This window comes from Somniosus microcephalus, chromosome 30 (assembly GCF_052327205.1).
Source record: "Somniosus microcephalus isolate GS21.2 chromosome 30, FLI_Smic_1.0, whole genome shotgun sequence".
NCBI lineage: Eukaryota > Metazoa > Chordata > Chondrichthyes > Squaliformes > Somniosidae > Somniosus > Somniosus microcephalus.
Window position 1 is genome coordinate 4,542,266 of NC_141016.1, and position 17,999 is coordinate 4,560,264.

The following is a 17,999-nucleotide window of genomic DNA, read 5'->3' on the forward strand; positions in this document are numbered from 1 at the left end:
AGACAGACCAGATGCAGAAAGGATGCTCCCGATGACAGGGGAGTCCAGAACCAGGGGTCACAGTCTAAGGATAAGGGGTAGGCCATTTAGGACTGAGATGAGGAGGAATTTCTTCACCCAGAGAGTGGTGAACCTGTGGAAATCTCTACCACAGAAGGCAGTGGAGGCCAATTCATTAAATATATTCAAGAAGGAGTTAGATATATTTCTTAAGGCTAAAGGGATCAAGGGATATGGGGAGAAGGCAGGGACAGGGTACTGAGTTTGGATGATCAGCCATGATCTCATTAAATGGCGGAGCAGGCTCGAGGGGCCTAATGGCCTACTCCTGCTCCTATCTTCTATGTTTCTATGTTACTTCATTGACTGTAAAGCACTTTTTGAGACGTCCGGTGGTCATGAAAGGCGCTGTAGAAATGCAAGTCTTTTTCTTTTTATCGTTGGGGGGGAGGGGGCCTAGCAGGTCAGGTCACGCTCTTGACTGCGGTCGATGCACGGCCCGGGGAGGGCAGGGAGATTTTACTCTCAGTGCGCAGACGATGGTGTCGTGCAGCAATTATGAAATGCATCTTTTTCTCCAGCGTGGCAGGTGTAGAACTGTCAGCTGTTGATGTTATGGCTCGCTTTTTTGATCGTTTCCGTGCACCAGCATGGGCAGAAACCTGGATCTGCGACCTCTCCAGACACCGGTGCTGACTTGACGCAAGTTCAGAATGACCTCCCGAGCTGGTGGGGTTTATTTTTTTGACTTTGAGGGTCACCCGAACACACAGAGCCCAGCTCCCCGTGCCGGAACCGACCAGTCTGCACCCAGTAGATTCTCTTTTTCAGTTGACTTGTTACCTAACGTTGTATTTCTCGAGGTTGAGCGCTTCAAGTCAGATTGAATAATTTAATCACGGGGCTGCTTTACAAAAACCTGTCGACAGTGCTGAGCTGCAGCAGTCAGAGCTTGGAATTATACTGGTTGCTTTCCACGTGCGCCGTTCTCTCGGCCTTGCGTTTTTGCTAAATCGCACCAGGAATATAACCAGCACGGATTCCCAGGAGCCTGTACGTGCTGTAGGAGCTCCGAGCGCATACACAAGCAATGTAGGGAATAGACGTGCAGTGAAGTAATTTTAATGGTTCTATTTATGGAGCCACTTCATCTGATATAACTGTAATGTAACCTGTGGGGAGGATGCATAAAAGGAATAAAACCTTTATTTTGTGCCTGCGCTTCAGAGATTATGTTGCGAAATGATTTTTTTTACTTTAATTTCCATCCCTTTCAGTAAATATTGATTCATTCCCACATGTCAAAGAGTTCAGGCTGCAGCAGATGGGGCCCTGTGTGTGACGAGGGAGCAGCTCCATCTGCCGAGGCTTCAGCCCTCCAGCCGGTGGTTGCGAATCCAAATGATGCTTCGCGAACCGGCTGCAGGTCGCTGCGGATCAGCGGCACAAGAGCCGGCCTCAGCAGCGGGTGGTCAGACCGCGCTCTCTGCTAGAGCCTTGCACACGAGCTGCAGTTGCTGTCGTTAAACGCTGCGAGGGCACCGGCCTTCGTCCACCCCGTACGGCCCCGCCTGCAGAGCAAGAGGGTCTGGGCCACGACCCCGTCCATTGCCATCCCCCCGATGGGAGGGCAAATAAATATTATGATGTGGAGATGCCGGTGTTGGACTGGGGTGGACAAATGTGAGAAGTCACACAACACCAGGTTATAGTCCAACAGCTTTATTTGAAATCACAAGCTTTCGGAGCGCTGCTCCTTCGTCAGGTGAAGTGAAGAGATGCATATAGGCACAGCATATATAGTCAGAGAACACTGCCAGTTGATTACAGGTAATCTTTCTAACTGCCCTTTATCCCACCTCAGCAGAGAGATAATCACAGCAATTACAGGTGTGAATGGTGTCCAAACAGGTCAGTCAGGAAAACATTACATCAAAGAACAATGAGGTGGGGTCACCAGGGGTCAAATGTTACAGATGCTGGGGTCTGTATGAAAAACAAAAAACAAACAAAGAACAATTAAAAAAAAAAGATTTTGTTTGCTGGAAATCACAGCCGGTCCGGCTGCATCTGTGTAGAGAGAACAAGCCAACGACGACTCGAGTCTGGATGACTCTACGTCAGGTGGGGTTACATGTAGCGTGACATGAACTCAAGATCCCGGTTGAGGCCGTCCAAATGAGTGCGGAACTTGGCTATCAGTTTCTGCTCGACGATTTTGCATTGTCGTGTGTCTCGAAGGCCGCCTTGGAGAATGCTTACCCGAAGATCGGAGGCTGATTGCTGTGATTATCTCTCTGCCGAGGTGGGATAAAGGGCAGTTAGAAAGATTGCCTGTAATCATCTGGCAGTGTTCTCTGACTATATATGCTGTGCCTATATGCATCTCTTCACTTCACCTGACGAAGGAGCAGCGCTCCGAAAGCTTGTGATTTCAAATAAAGCTGTTGGACTATAACCTGGTGTTGTGTGACTTCTCAAATAAATATTAAGTGCAGCATCTCCATCGAGTTAAGCGCTAACACTGGCTCTGTTTTAATTGCGAGGCCAGCGCTCTGCTGTTGGCTGGACTTGCCCTCCGCGCTGACTGAAGGCGGCTCTGCCCAGCTTGTCTTGTTTTCCTCACTCTAGATTAAAGAAAGAACTCGCATTTCTCCTGCACCTTTCACCACCTCGGGGCGTCCCAAAGCGCCTCACAGCCAATGAGATACTTTTTTGAAGTGTTGTCGCTGTTGTTATGTAGGAAACGTGGCAGTCAAATTGCGCACAGCAAGATCCCACCAACAGCAATGAGATATAATGACAAATTAAAACTGGTTCAGTGATGTAGGTTGAGGTATAAATGTTGGCCGGGTCGAGTATTTCAACTTGTGGCCATCCTGGGGTTTTTTTTTTTAAAGCCTGTAAACTAAAGTACATTAAACTTGATAACAATTTTAAACTAAAAGAAACAAAGTCTAATTAGTCTTAGAGTTACGTTATAAATGAATCCAGACTCAGCAGTGAATGATTGTGTCGGCTTCTATTTTATAGCATATAGCATAAAATTTGAAATTGTGACTCATTACAGAAGCACGTTCAGGCTTGGGCTGATAAGTGGTAGGTAACATTCACGCCACACAAGTGCCAGGCAATGACTATCTCCAACAAGCAAGAGTCTAGCCACCTCCCCTTGACATTCAACGGCATTACCATCGCCGAATCCCCCACTGTCAACATCCTGGGGGTAACCATTGACCAGAAACTTAACTGGACCAGCCACACACATACTGTGGCAACAAGAGCAGGTCAGAGGCTGGGTATTCTGCGGCGAGTGTCTCGCCTCCTGACTCCCCAAAGCCTTTCCACCATCTACAAGGCACAAGTAAGGAGTGTGATGGAATACTCTCCACTTGCCTGGATGAGTGCAGCTCCAACAACATTCAAGAAGCTCGACACCATCCAGGACAAAGCAGCCCGCTTGATTGGCACACCGTCCACCACCTTAAACATTCACTCCCTCCACCACCGGCGCACCGTGGCTGCAGTGTGTACCATCAACAAGATGCACTGCAGCAACTCGCCAAGGCTTCTTCAGCAGCACCTCCCAAACCCGCGACCTCTTCCACCTAGAAGGACAAGGGCAGCAGGCGCATGGGAACACCACCACCTCCAAGTTCCCCTCCAAGTCACACACCATCCTGACTTAGAAATATATCGCCGATCCTTCATCGCTAGATCAAAATCCTGGAACTCCCTCCCTAACAGCACTGTGGGAGCACCTTCACCACACGGACTGCAGCGGTTCAAGAAGGAAAGGTTGAGCAGGCTGGGCCTATACTCATTGGAATTTAGAAGAATGAGAGGTGATCTTATTGAAACATATAAGATACTGAGGGGGCTCGACAGGGTAGATGCAGAGAGGATGTTTCCCCTCGTGGGGAAATCTGGAACTCGGGGGCACAGTTTCAGAATAAAGGGTCGCCCTTTTAGAACTGAGATGAGGAGGAATTTCTTCTCTCAGAGGGTCGTAAATCTGTGGAATTCTCTGCCCCAGAGAGCCGTGGAGGCTGGGTCATTAAATACATTTAAAGTAGAGATAGACAGATTTTTGCAAGATAAGGGAGTGAAGGGTTATGGGGAGTGGGCTGGGAAGTGGCTTTGAGCCCAAGATCAGCCATGATCTTATTGAATGGCGGAGCAGGCTCGAGGGGCCAAGTGGCCTATTCCTGCTCCTATTTCTTATGTTCTTATGTTAAGGCGGCTCACCACCACCTTCTCAAAGGCAATTAGGGATGGGCAATAAATGCCAGCCTTGCCAGCGACGCCCACATCCCACAAACGAATTTTAAAAAGACATTGGCCCAGTCAGCCGTGCTGCGGTTGCACATCCCCTTATGCATTTCTATAAGCTCTTCCTTAGGTCGTTAAACTTCTGACCTCCTTCCACATCCTGAGTGTAATAAGTTCGCCCTGTGCAGACCTCCTTCTGTGCCATTTTCTGACTTGTCTGTGTAGCTGTGACCCTTGCTGAACTGAATCGGACCGTCCTCCTTTAAACAGTCACGGCCTACCAGCTCCGCCACGGCCTGTTTTGTGAAGCAGGACTAAAGGGGAAACTGCTGTGAGCATTCCCATTCCCGATTTCCAGCTCGCTCTTCAGTCTGTTCGCCTATTGCTGCTGTTACCTCTGGTGTCCCCCAAGGATCTATCCATGGCCCCCCTCCTATTTCTCATCTACATGTTGCCCCTTGGCGACATCATCCGAAAACACAGCGTCAGTTTCCACATGTGCGCTGACGACACCCAGCTCTACCTCACCACCTCTTCTCTCGACCCCTCCACAGTCTCTAAATTGTCAGACTGCTTGTCCGACATCTAGTTCTGGATGAGCAGAAATTTTCTCCAATTAAATATTGGGAAGATCGAAGCCATTGTTTTCGGTCCCCGCCACAAACTCCGTTCCCTCGCCACCGACTCCATCCCTCTCCCTAACATCTGTCTGAGGCTGAACCACACTGTTCGCAACCTTGGTGTCGTATTTGACCCGGAAATGAGTTTCCGACCACATATCCGCAGCATAACAAAGACCGCCTATTTCCACCTCCGTAACATCGCCCGTCTCCGCCCTTGCCTCAGCTCATCCGCTGCTGAAACCCTCACCCATGCCTTTGTTACCTCTAGACTTGACTATTCCAACGCACTCCTGGCCGGCCTCCCTCATTCTACCCTACGTAAACTTGAGGTCATCCAAAACTCGGCTGCCCGTGTCCTAACTCGCACCAAGTCCCGTTCGCCCATCGCCCCTGTGCTCGCTGACCTACATTGGCTCCCGGTTAAGCAGCGCCTCGATTTCAAAATTCTCATCCTTGTTTTTAAATCCCTCCATGGCCTCACCCCTTCCTAGCTCTGTAATCTCCTCCAGCCCCACAACCCCCCCCCGCCCCCCGAGATATTGGCGCTCCTCTAATTCTGCCCTCTTGAGGATCCCTGATTATAATCGCTCAACCATTGGTGGCCGTGCCTTCTGTTGCCTGGGCCCTGAGCTCTGGAATTCCCTGCCTAAATCTCTCCGCCTCGCTACCTCTCTTTCCCCCTTTAAGATGCTCCTTAAAACCTACCTCTTTGACCAAGCTTTTGGTTACCTGCCCTAATTTATCCTTATGTGGCTCGTTGTCAAATGTTTTATCTTATAATACTCCTGTGCAGTGCCTTGGGATGTTTTACTACATTAAAGACGCTATATAAATACAAGATGTTGTTGTTGTTTATACTATTAAATGGTTACTAAAGGATCGGAGTTACTAAAATGCAAATTGGAAATGAGGGAGAACACTTGGCATCCAGCAAGTCGGGAGTGTTCAAGCTGTTTTGTTTTTATAGGTTGTTTCGGTGTGTAGCACAGGGCCTTGGGGGATATATATGTGTATATATATATTCCCATTAATTTAGGAACATAGGAACAGGAGCAGCCCTTTCAGCCTCTCGAGCCTGTTCCACAATTAGATCACGGCTGATCTGTACCTCAACTCTGTTTATGCGTCTTACTTCCATATCCCTCGATACCTTTATCTAACAATAATCTATCGATCTTGGTCTTGAAAATTTTAATTGTCCCCCAACATCCACAGGCATTTGGGGAGAGAGTTCCAGATTTACACTACCCTTTGTATGGAAAAACTGCTTCCTACTTTCACTCTTAAATAGCTTAGCTCCTTACACAGAAACATAGAAGATAGGAGCAGGAGGAGGCCATTCGGCCCCTCGAGCCTGCTCCGCCATTCAATGACATCATGGCTGATCATCCAAGTTCAGTACCCTGTCCCTGCTTTCTCCCCATATCCCTTGATCTCTTTAGCCTTAAGAAATATATCTAACTCCCTCTTGAATATATTTACTGAATTGTGTTAGCTGTGGCTCAGTGGGCAGCACTCTCGCCTCTCAGTCAGAAGGTTGTGGGTTCAAGTCTCACTCCAGAGACTGGAGCACAATAATCCAGGCTGACACTCCCAGTGCGGTGCTGAGGGAGAACCGCACTGTCGGAGGGGCAGTACTGAGGGAGCGCTGCACTGTCGGAGGTGCCGTCTTTCGGATGAAACGTTAAACCGAGGCCCCGTCTGCCCCCTCAGGTGGACGTAAAAGATCCCATGGGCACTATTTCGAAGAGCAGGGGAGTTCTCCCCGGTGTCCTGGGCCAATGCTTATCCCTCAACCAACATCACTAAAAACAGATTATCTGGTCATTATCACATTGCTGTTTGTGGGATCTTGCTGTGCGTAAATTGTCTGCCGCGTTTCCTACATTACAACAGAGACTACACTTCAAAAGTACTTCCGAAACTGTAAAGCGCTTTGTGATGTCCGGTGGTCGTGAAAGGTGCTATATAAATGCAAGTCTTCTTTCTTCAACTTCTAATATAAAGATTGTGCCCCCTTGTTCGGGAGGAGACAGATTTTCTGTATCTACCCTATCAAATACCTTTTATAACCTCGATCAGATCACCCCTCAACCTTCTAAACTCAAGGGAATACAAGGCAAGTTTACACCAACCGGGCCTTGTAATTTAACCCTTTAAACCCCGGTATCATTCTGGTGATTCTGCGCTGCACCAATATATCGCTTAATGAGGTGAAGTGTCAGGAACTGAGCGCAGGACTCCAGATGGAGTCAGACCGAGGCTCTACAACTCATTTCTTTGTTTTTACAATTTGATCTTTTAAAAAGATGCCCTGGCGTAGAGCTTCCCTCTTTAAACCCTGAAGGATACGGTGGGGGTTAATTTTAAGACGCTGGTTTTACACTTCGCCCGATTTCACTCTCCAGTGAAGACAGTGGAGAGCAACATTGGGCAGGGAGTAAAACTGCCGTTCCACCTGATCCCGTGGGTGTCCCGCCCGGAGGGTGAGGTTAAAATTAGCCCCACAGTGACTGTAGTATGTATGTACAATATGGAGATTACTCACTGCTAAAATATACATTTTGCTAACATTCTTATTTGAGCAGATTAAAGCTTCAAGCTCATAATTATGCACAATTTCTACATCTTCAGGTTAAGCTTGGGTATAAAAAACCCCTGAAGATTTAAATTATTCATTTAGTAAGAATGATTTGCAATTTAACGGCAATGCATTCAACAACTCTGTACATCAACAGCCCACTGGAGTTTGGCTTCCATTTCTACAGGGCAAATCATTACAGTCGGTGCAATTGAAAATACTAACAGAATTAATAAAAATATGAGACATGCTTCCTTTAAAAGATGGCAAAACATTTGTATTTTATTATTCCATCACTTAGCATTTGTTCTTAACAACAAATTAACATTACACAAATGGCTGTCAGCTGTTTCTCTAGTTAAAAAAAAATCGTCTTCCTCTGTACCGCCAATCTCAGAGAACTGGTGGGCCTTAAGTGATTTCTGGCAAAAAATGTTCATCCGTTCCCCCATCATTGGAAGTCTAGCATTTATAAGAACATAAGAAATAGGAGCAGGAGTCAGCCATTCGGCCCTTCGAGCCTGCTCCGCCATTCAATAAGATCACGGCTGATCATCGACCTCATCTCCACCTTCCTGCACTATCCCCATATCCCTTGATTCCCTTAATATTCAAAAATCTATCGATCTCTGTCTTGAATATACTCAACGACTGAGCCTCCACAGCCCTCTGGGGTAGAGAATTCCAAAGATTCACCAGCTTCTGAGTGAAGAAATTTCTCCTCATCTCAGTCCTAAATTCTTATTCTGAGACTGTGACCTCTGGTTCTAGACTCCCCAGCCAGGGGAAACATCCTCTCTGCATCCACTCTGTTAAGCCCTTTAAGAATTTTACATGTTAAATAGTGGTGAAAACATTCCACTCCCCAAAAATATACTTACGTTACTACCACTGCTGCAGTCTACATAATAAAAATGTTTTTCACATGAGAATTATTGTGTGTGGAGGGTACGTTGATTAACCCGGATACTAACAGATCTAACATAGGAGTCATCCGCCACTGAAGCAACGCACTAACCACCGCCCTTTCCAACTCCAGGCCCATCCCAACATAACAAATAAGAAATGTAAGTGCAAATGGAACTGAGATATCTGAACTTTGTAGGCCAGAGTGCCAGAGCTCACAAGCTGCATTGAGTGGGCAGAATTTCCTGTACTTTGTGTAAAAACAGAAGAAGCGGGGTTATAAGAATGGTAGCTGAGACAACAACAACTTGTATTTATACAGCGCCTTTAACATAGTGAAACGTCCCACGGCGCTTCACAGGAGCGTAATCAAACAAACTTTGACACCGAGCCACATAAGGAGATATTAGGACAGGTGATCAAAAGCCTGGTCAAAGAGGTAGGATTTAAGGAGGGTCTTAAAGGAGGAAAGAGAGGTGGAGAGACTTAGGGAATTCCAGAGCTCGGGGCCCAGGCAGCTGAAGGCACAGCCGCCAATGGTGGAACGATGGAAATCGGGGATGCGCAAGAGGCCAGAATTGAAGGAGCGCAGAGATCGCGGAGGGTTGTCAGAGGAGGTGACAGAGATAGGGAGGGAGCGAGGGCCATGGAGGGATTTGAAAACAAGGATGAGAATTTTTAAATTGAGGTGTTGCCGGACCGGGAGCCAATGTAGGTCAGTGAGCACAGGGGGTGATGGGTGAACGGGACTGGGTGTGAGTTAGGACACGGGGGGGCAGCACAGGGGGTGATGGGTGAACGGGATTCGGTGCGAGTTAGGACACGGGGCAGTGAGCACAGGGGGTGATGGGTGAACGGGACTGGGTGCGAGTTAGGACACGGGGCAGTGAGCACAGGGGGTGATGGGTGAACGGGACTTGGTGCGAGTTAGGACACGGGGCAGTGAGCACAGGGGGTGATGGGTGAACGGGACTGGGTGCGAGTTAGGACACGGGGCAGTGAGCACAGGGGGTGATGGGTGAACGGGACTGGGTGTGAGTTAGGACACGGGGCAGTGAGCACAGGGGGTGATGGGTGAACGGGACTGGGTGTGAGTTAGGACACGGGGCAGTGAGCACAGGGGGTGATGGGTGAACGGGACTGGGTGTGAGTTAGGACACGGGGCAGTGAGCACAGGGGTGATGGGTGAACGGGACTGGGTGTGAGTTAGGACACGGGGCAGTGAGCACGGGGTGATGGGTGAACGGGACTGGGTGTGAGTTAGGACACGGGGCAGTGAGCGGTGGGGGCAATGGGTGAACGGGACTGGGTGTGAGTTAGGACACGGGGCAGTGAGCACAGGGGGTGATGGGTGAACGGGACTGGGTGTGAGTTAGGACACGGGGCAGCGAGCACAGGGGGTGATGGGTGAACGGGACTGGGTGCGAGTTAGGACACGGGGCAGTGAACACAGGGGGTGATGGGTGAACGGGACTGGGTGTGAGTTAGGACACGGGGCAGTGAGCACGGGGTGATGAGTGAACGGGACTTGGTGCGAGTTAGGACACGGGGCAGTGAGCACGGGGTGATGGGTGAACGGGACTGGGTGCGAGTTAGGACACGAGGCAGTGAGCACGGGGTGATGGGTGAACGGGACTGGGTGCGAGTTAGGACACGGGGCAGTGAGCACAGGGGGTGATGGGTGAACGGGACTCGGTGCGAGTTAGGACACGGGGCAGTGAGCACAGCGGGTGATGGGTGAACGGGACTGGGTGCGAGTTAGGACACGGGGCAGTGAGCACAGGGGGTGATGGGTGAACGGGACTGGGTGCGAGTTAGGACACGGGGCAGTGAGCACAGCAGGTGATGGGTGAACGGGACTGGGTGCGAGTTAGGACACGGGGGCAGTGAGCACGGGGGTGATGGGTGAACGGGACTGGGTGCGAGTTAGAACACGGGGCAGTGAGCACAGCGGGTGATGGGTGAACGGGACTCGGTGCGAGTTAGGACACGGGGCAGTGAGCACGGGGGTGATGGGTGAACGGGACTGGGTGCGAGTTAGGACACGGGGCAGTGAGCACAGGGAGTGATGGGTGAACGGGACTGGGTGCGAGTTAGGACACGGGGCAGTGAGCACAGGGTGATGGGTGAACGGGACTGGGTGTGAGTTAGGACACGGGGCAGCGAGCACAGGGGGTGATGGGTGAATGGGACTCGGTGCGAGTTAGGACACGGGGGGCAGCGAGCACAGGGGGTGATGGGTGAATGGGACTCAGTGCGAGTTAGGACACGGGGCAGTGAGCACAGGGGGTGATGGGTGAATGGGACTGGGTGCGAGTTAGGACACGGGGCAGTGAGCACAGGGGGCGATGGGTGAACGGGACTGGGTGTGAGTTAGGACACGGGGCAGTGAGCACAGGGGTGATGGGTGAACGGGACTTGGTGCGAGTTAGCACACGGGGCAGTGAGCACAGGGGTGATGGGTGAACGGGACTGGGTGTGAGTTAGGACACGGGGCAGTGAGCACAGGGGTGATGGGTGAACGGGACTGGGTGTGAGTTAGGACACGGGGCAGTGAGCACAGGGGGTGATGGGTGAACGGGACTGGGTGTGAGTTAGGACACGGGGCAGTGAGCACAGGGGGTGATGGGTGAACGGGACTGGGTGTGAGTTAGGACACAGGGCAGTGAGCACAGGGGGTGATGGGTGAACGGGACTGGGTGTGAGTTAGGACATGGGGCAGTGAGCACAGGGGGTGATGGGTGAACGGGACTCGGTGCGAGTAAGGACACGGGGGGCAGCGAGCACAGGGGGTGATGGGTGAATGGGACTCGGTGCGAGTTAGGACACGGGGCAGTGAGCACAGGGGGTGATGGGTGAACGGGACTGGGTGCGAGTTAGGACACGGGGCAGTGAGCACAGTGGGTGATGGGTGAACGGGACTGGGTGTGTTAGGACACGGGGCAGTGAGCACAGGGGGTGATGGGTGAACGGGACTGGGTGTGAGTTAGGACACGGGGCAGTAAGCACGGGGTGATGGGTGAACAGGACTGGGTGCGAGTTAGGACACGGGGCAGTGAGCACGGGGTGATGGGTGAACGGGACTGGGTGTGAGTTAGGACACGGGGCAGTGAGCACAGGGGGTGATGGGTGAACGGGACTGGGTGCGAGTTAGGACACGGGGCAGTGAGCACGGGGTGATGGGTGAACGGGACTGGGTGTGAGTTAGGACACGGGGCAGTGAGCACAGGGGGTGATGGGTGAACGGGACTGGGTGTGAGTTAGGACACGGGGAGCAGCGAGCACAGGGGGTGATGGGTGAATGGGACTCGGTGCGAGTTAGGACACGGGGGGCAGCGAGCACAGGGGGTGATGGGTGAACGGGACTGGGTGTGAGTTAGGACACGGAGGGCAGTGAGCACAGGGGGTGATGGGTGAACGGGACTTGGTGCGAGTTAGGATACGGGGGGCAGTGAGCACAGGGGGTGATGGGTGAATGGGACTCGGTGCGAGTTAGGACACGGGGGTGGTGGGGTGCAGCAGGAGTTTTGGATGAGTTGAAGTTTCCGGAGACGAGGGCAGGAGCCCTGACAGACTGTGTAACAGAGCGATACGGCGCGCACTTACAAAAGCTGAGCTCCCCATCTCAACCACGCTGCCATGGAAGGGGTGCAGTAGAAGCCTTACATGGTCATAGAGAGAACCGAACACGTACAGAAATACCAGCAGCAGATCTGAGATCAGTGTTGAGTGCAGGTGCTTTTGAAAGTGAATCTCCCCGGCCTTGGTTTGAGCACTGTCACCGGAGATCAGCTAGCGTTGCCCAGGCAGTTGAGCAGTGCCAGGACTGCAAGGAGAGAGGGAGCGGTGAGTTCTTGGCAAATCGCTGCTTGCTACTGTTTGCAATCAATCTTATGGTAAAGCTCTTCTGGACTCGATCCCAACAGCGCACCGTAATCCCTTTACACTTTACCGCATCCATCCGTCACGGCAGCCAGTGTCTTCCGCAGGCCGTGGGTTGCTGAATGGTGATCAGCGTTGCGCTGAGCTTGATTCCACTGGAAGGCATGCACTGTCCTGTTTCATGTCAGCCTCTTCCAGAGACCAGAGTCTCTCACGCCATTAGTCTGGGCTGGAATCAACCCCTGGTCCCGGAGGATGAAAGGAATGGTGTTCGTATTACTATATAAAAAAACACTTGCCACCTCACAGCAGCTTTTATTACAGCCTGAGAGATGACGTGCGTTACATCTTAATGTAGACATAGCAACACATTCATGCAATTTTAAGCACTGCTCTTAAGATCAATATGTATCAGGCGGGTTTTAAAATTCTGTGTGATAGCACAAAGATTTTAGAAGTACATCACTGATTGCTCCTGCAAGCTGATGGTGCGCCTTCTGACTGAGAGGAGTCCCTTAGCGGCAGGAGTTTTTTTTTCCTCCTCTTCAAATTCGTGATTTATGATCTGAATAATCAGAGTTTTTTCACCACACAAGAAACTATACAGAGTCCAGACTCTTCGCCCTCTGCCCGGTCTTGTAGCCAGCAGAAACTAATTGAATGTGGGTCGGAAAAGTAGTGTCAGCCGTGGCTCAGTGGGCAGCGCCCTCTCGCCTCTGAGTCAGCAGGTTGTGGGTTCACAGTCCCCACTCCAGAGACTTGAGCACAAAATCCAGGCTGACACTCCCAGTGCGGTGCTGAGGGAGTGCTGCACTGTCGGAGGTGCCGTAAATCATCCCACGGCACTTCTTCGAAGAAGAGCAGGGGCGTTCTCCCCCTGTGTCCAAGCAACATCACAAAAAGAGATTAATAGATTATCACATTGCTGTTTGTGGGAGCTTGCTGTGCGCAAATTGGCAACCGCGTTTCCCACATTACAACAGTGACTCCACTTCAAAAGTACCTCATTGGCTGCAAAGTGCTTTGGGACGTCCTGAGGTTGTGAAAGGCGCTATATAAATGCAAGTTTGTTCTTTCTTTCTTGTAATGAACATAAACTGGATATAGTTGGAATCAAGTGCTTACGACAGGAAAGTCCAAACTGCAGCCTGTGGGTCACATCTGGCCTGCGAGCTCTGGCAATGTAAAACAAGGAAGAAAGACTTGTATTTCTACAGCGCCTCTCACGACCACCGGACGTCCCAAAGCCCTTTACAGCCAATGAAGTACTTTTTGAAGTGGAGTCACTGTTGTAATGTAGGAAACGCGGCAGCCAATTTGCACACAGCAAGCTCCCACAATCAGCACTGTGATATGGACCAGATAGTGGCCTGAATTTTCCGATCAGAGGCTTCCTGCCTGCGGATGCCTCCAATCTGGAAAAAATCTACGAACTTACCTGCTGGCTCCGTAGGTCCCGACACTTCCGATCCTGGGCCTCTCCTGGCCGGCGCGCTCAGAGGCCCAGGTATCCCAGGGGCGCAGGCGGTTCGCGAGCGTCCCTGGGATCACGTGGGCCATGGGGAACCAATCAAAGAAGGGAATCCCCCTGCACACTTTTGACAGGTCTCTCTCTGTCAAAAGTAAGAATGGGGATCACTCAAAAAACACACTAAAACATTCAATACATTTAAAAATAAATCACGTATTTAAAATAGTTAAAATCACATTATTAAATTAAATATTTAAAAAAAAAAATAATTTTTTGAAAAAAGTAATTCAAGTTTTTTATGGGGCTAAAAATAAATTTACCTTTATTAAAAGTATTTTTTAAAATTATAAATGAGTGGGGAAAAAAAATATTTTTTTACTTTTTTAAACTCTTATGCCAGTAAAAGCAGGCCTTACGCCTTTTTATGCCTGCTTTTACCAGGCGTAAGATTTTTAAAGGTTTTCAGTGGGTGGAGGTTGTGCAGAAAGCGGAACTCTTCCCCCCCCCCCCGCAGAGGCCCTTCTCCCGGGCAGGCGGAGGATCTGTCAAGAGCATTCTTAACAAATCGGAAATGCCGGTTTTCAGCGCGTGCGCTTCGCATGCCTGAAACCGGCACTTGCGAGGCCCCTGTGGGTGCGTACACACCCGTGGGGGTCGGAAAATACGGGCCAATGTTTTTAGTGATGTTAGTCGAGGGATAAATATTGGCACCGGGGAGAACTCCCCTGCTCTTCTTCAAAATAGTGCCATGGGATCGTTTACGCCTACCTGTGAGGGCAGACGGGGCCTTGGCTTAACATCTCAGCCGAAAGGGCACCTCCGACAGTGCAGCACTCCCTCAGCACTGCACTGGAGTGTCAGTCTAGATTATGTGCTCAAGTCCCTGGAGTGGGACTTGAACCCACAACCTCTGAGGCGAGAGTGCTGCCCACTGAGCCACAGCTGACACTAATAGTGCCACTTGAGTTTTTATCTACTGGTTTGACCTGTTTAAACGTTGTGGGCCTGGAGGTTTGCAGAGGACCCTTGCCTCATTAAATCATAACACAACGATCTATTGGTATCTGCAACTTGACAAACATGCAAGTAAATGAGATCATATGTGTCTCTCAGGGATTGCAGCCCACCAAGTCGTGGAGCTTGGATTCTCCTGGATTAATAGCTTGTTTTTGTTAGTTGATGCCAATTTTAAAGATTTTCTGCCTGGCAACCAGATGGTTATTGTTGGTCTCTTTTTCTTTCCGCTTCACTGAACAACCCCACAGGGTCACCCTGCGCTGTTTATCATTCCTCAGTTCAGGGTGCGGCCTTGCATCTTAGTTCCAGACATCTGCTTTTTCCCACTGCTTTGCTCGCTCAGAGATGCGCGAGGGGTTCGACAGCTCTCCCAGTCTTTCTCTGCTCGTAAGGGAACGCCAGCCTTTGCTCGACACCGCTCGCCAATCCTGGCCAGATCGGGAGCTTCCTGCGTGGGGGAACTACACGCAAGTATGTCTCCTGGCTCTCCATTGCCACAGCGCAATCACCTACCAACGCGCCAAGCGATGCGGCCATTGCCCTTCGCCGTGAACAGAATCCCAAAGTTCTTTGGGGGGAGGGGATAGAGCTGTGAAGTACGTGTCGATTTGTGAGGGTCTGGCCGCCTTCTGATGACTGTGTTTTGTGGGACATCGAGCTCTTATTCTATTATTCTCTCCTGCAGCGCTGCAAGTGGCGTTTGGCTCGTTGTATAGGGACGACGTCTTAATCCAACCCAGTCGGGTGGTGACGATTCTGGCGGCAGCCTGCATGCTTCAGCTGGTAAGCGTCAAAACAGAACAGGCATTTGGAAGGGAAAACACATGACCACAGCTAAATTATCACTTTTACCCCCCGCCCTGTCGTGTACATTGGGAAAGCGCTCCTTCGATGGTCCTAATTCGAAAATGCTTGGAGATTACCATGGCTTAGCTGATGAGCATTGCCTTGCCGTTCGAAGGGTTCTGGATGTTCTCACTATGAAATTTATAGTCTGGTCCACTTACATGTAGAAGGATCAATGGTGACGTCCCGTTTAAAACATAACAGCTTCGAATTGTGTGTCAGCCAGTGGCTCAGTGGGTAGCACGCTCGCCTCTTGAGTCAGAAGGTTGTAAAGCATAAAACATAAAGCTAGGCTTACGCTCCCAGTGCAGTACTGAGGGAGCGCTGCACTGTTGGAGGTGCCACCTTTCGGATGAGACGTTAAACCGAGGCCCCGTCTGCTCTCTCAGGTGGACGTAAAAGATCCCTTGACACTATTTCGAAGAAGTGCAGGGGAGTTCTCCCCAGTGCCCTGGCCAATATTTATCCCTCAACCAACATAACAAAAACAGATGATCTGGTCATTATCACATTGCTGTTTGTGGGAGCTTGCTGTGTGCAAATTGGCTGCTGCGTTTCCCACATTACAACAGTGACTCCACTTCAAAAAGTACTTCATTGGCTGTAAAGCACTTTAAGACGTCCGGTGGTCGTGAAAGGCGCTGTATTAATGTAAGTCTTCCTTTCTTTAAAGTCTGTCAATGCCCGTTAATTTTATGAGCGCTGTGTTTGCACTTCAGTGGTGGGAAGGCAGCCTAATGCATTGAAATAAAAACAGAAAATGCTGGAAATTCTCAGCAAGCCAGGCAGCATCTGTGGAGAGAGAGAAACAGTTAACATTTCAGGTCGATGACCTTTCGTCAGACCTTTCAACAAAGACGTCCTGCATCATGGAGTGGCAGAATGTTAGTTTGTTTTGGGCTTTTTCCTGGTACTGATTCCGAACTCTCAGCAGTCCCACTCCGAGCACAGGTTAGGTGCTTTCCCAGAGATAGAGCAAGTCCAGGCGAGTCAGCCTTGCTGGCCTCTTGCGCGTGTCCTGGTGACCAGATACAGAGCGACCCTGACAGCAGTTTGGGAGCAGGTTTCAACAACAACAGCAACAACAACTTGGATTTTTAGAGCGCCTTTAACATCGCAAAACATCCCAAGGCGCTTCACAGGAGCGTTATCAATAAAAACATTGTTGACACCGAGACTTAGGGAGGGAATTCCAGAGCTTAGGGCCCAGGCAGCTGAAGGCACGGCCGCCAATGGTGGAGCGATTAAAAATCGGGGATGCACAAGAGGCCAGAATTGGAGGAACGCAGAGATTTTGGAGGGTTGTAGGGTTGGAGGATGTTACAGAGATAGGGAGGGGGGCGGCGAGGCCATGGAGGGATTTGAAAACAAGGATGAGGATTTTAAAATTGAGGCGTTGCCAGTGAAGGTCAGCGAGCACACAAGTTGCCTGGCCACTGCTGGCTATGATGAGCTAAGAGTTCTGACAGCTCCTAGCTATTCTCCCCTACTGCTCGAGAGGAAGCCTGTTGTATTTTGCATTTCTTGCCCTCCCTGACTGTGGGATGCAGTCCGTTGCTAGGTTACCGTTCCTCAGGCCTCCGGTGCTTTACCAGGGGGTACTCCTTTCGTGTGAGAGCCTAAGCAAAGAGCGCAGCCAGTTTACTCAACCAGCGCAACGGAGTAATTTGGCAGTGCGGCAGGTCTCGGAGCTACGAAGGGCAAGTTCAGGTCAGAGGTTGACCCAAATGTTGCTTTGTTTTAGATCAACAGCGGGTAACATTGGGCAGGAAATGTGGTTAAGACCAGAACGCTCGACTCCTGGGGTAACAGCTGGACGTGCTGCTGATCAAACAGAATGTAGGCTGCTCTCCTTCCAAACCCATTCTTGTCAGATTGAACAGGCTGGGGCTCTTCTCTAAAAAAAGAGAAGGCAGAAAGGTGACCTGATAGAGGTCTTTACAGTTATGAAGGGGTTTCGATAGGGTAGGCGTAGAGAAGATGTTTCCTCTTGTGGGGGGAGACCAGAACGAGGGGTCATAAATATAAGATACAGGAAACTCTCTGGCATCCGGCACCGACGGGACCGGGATGGTGCCGGTTGATTAAAAATTCCGGATGACAGAGAGGGTTATCTACCGAGGCTATTTTTAACAAACAAAGAGTCAGACTCCTGTTATTGAGGTGTTCGGACTTCTGACAGCGCCAAGAAGCCGAGTAGTGGCAGTTTGGAGAACTACCCCAGGGACTAACTCGGCCACCGCGGGAGACTCGGACTCGGCAACATTTCCGGTTATTGAGGTGTTTTCAGAGTATGAATTTTGCCGGTTAATAGAGAATTCCGGACATTTAGGTGCCGTTTAAACGAGAGTTTCCTGTAGTCACTAATAAATCCAATAGGGAATTCAGGAGAAACTTCTTT

At 50.3% G+C, this 17,999-nt stretch overlaps 1 protein-coding gene across 2 annotated transcripts in view; it reads left to right on the plus strand.

The window, feature by feature from the left end:
• Positions 1 to 17,999, plus strand: part of gmcl1 (germ cell-less, spermatogenesis associated) — a 103,844-nt gene that overhangs the window by 21,468 nt on the left and 64,377 nt on the right. For both annotated transcript variants that reach the window (XM_085970904.1, XM_085970903.1), the window contains exon 4: positions 15,438 to 15,535. In XM_085970904.1, coding sequence (XP_085827030.1) covers positions 15,438 to 15,535 — 98 coding nt within the window. The remainder of the gene's footprint in view (positions 1 to 15,437; positions 15,536 to 17,999) is intronic.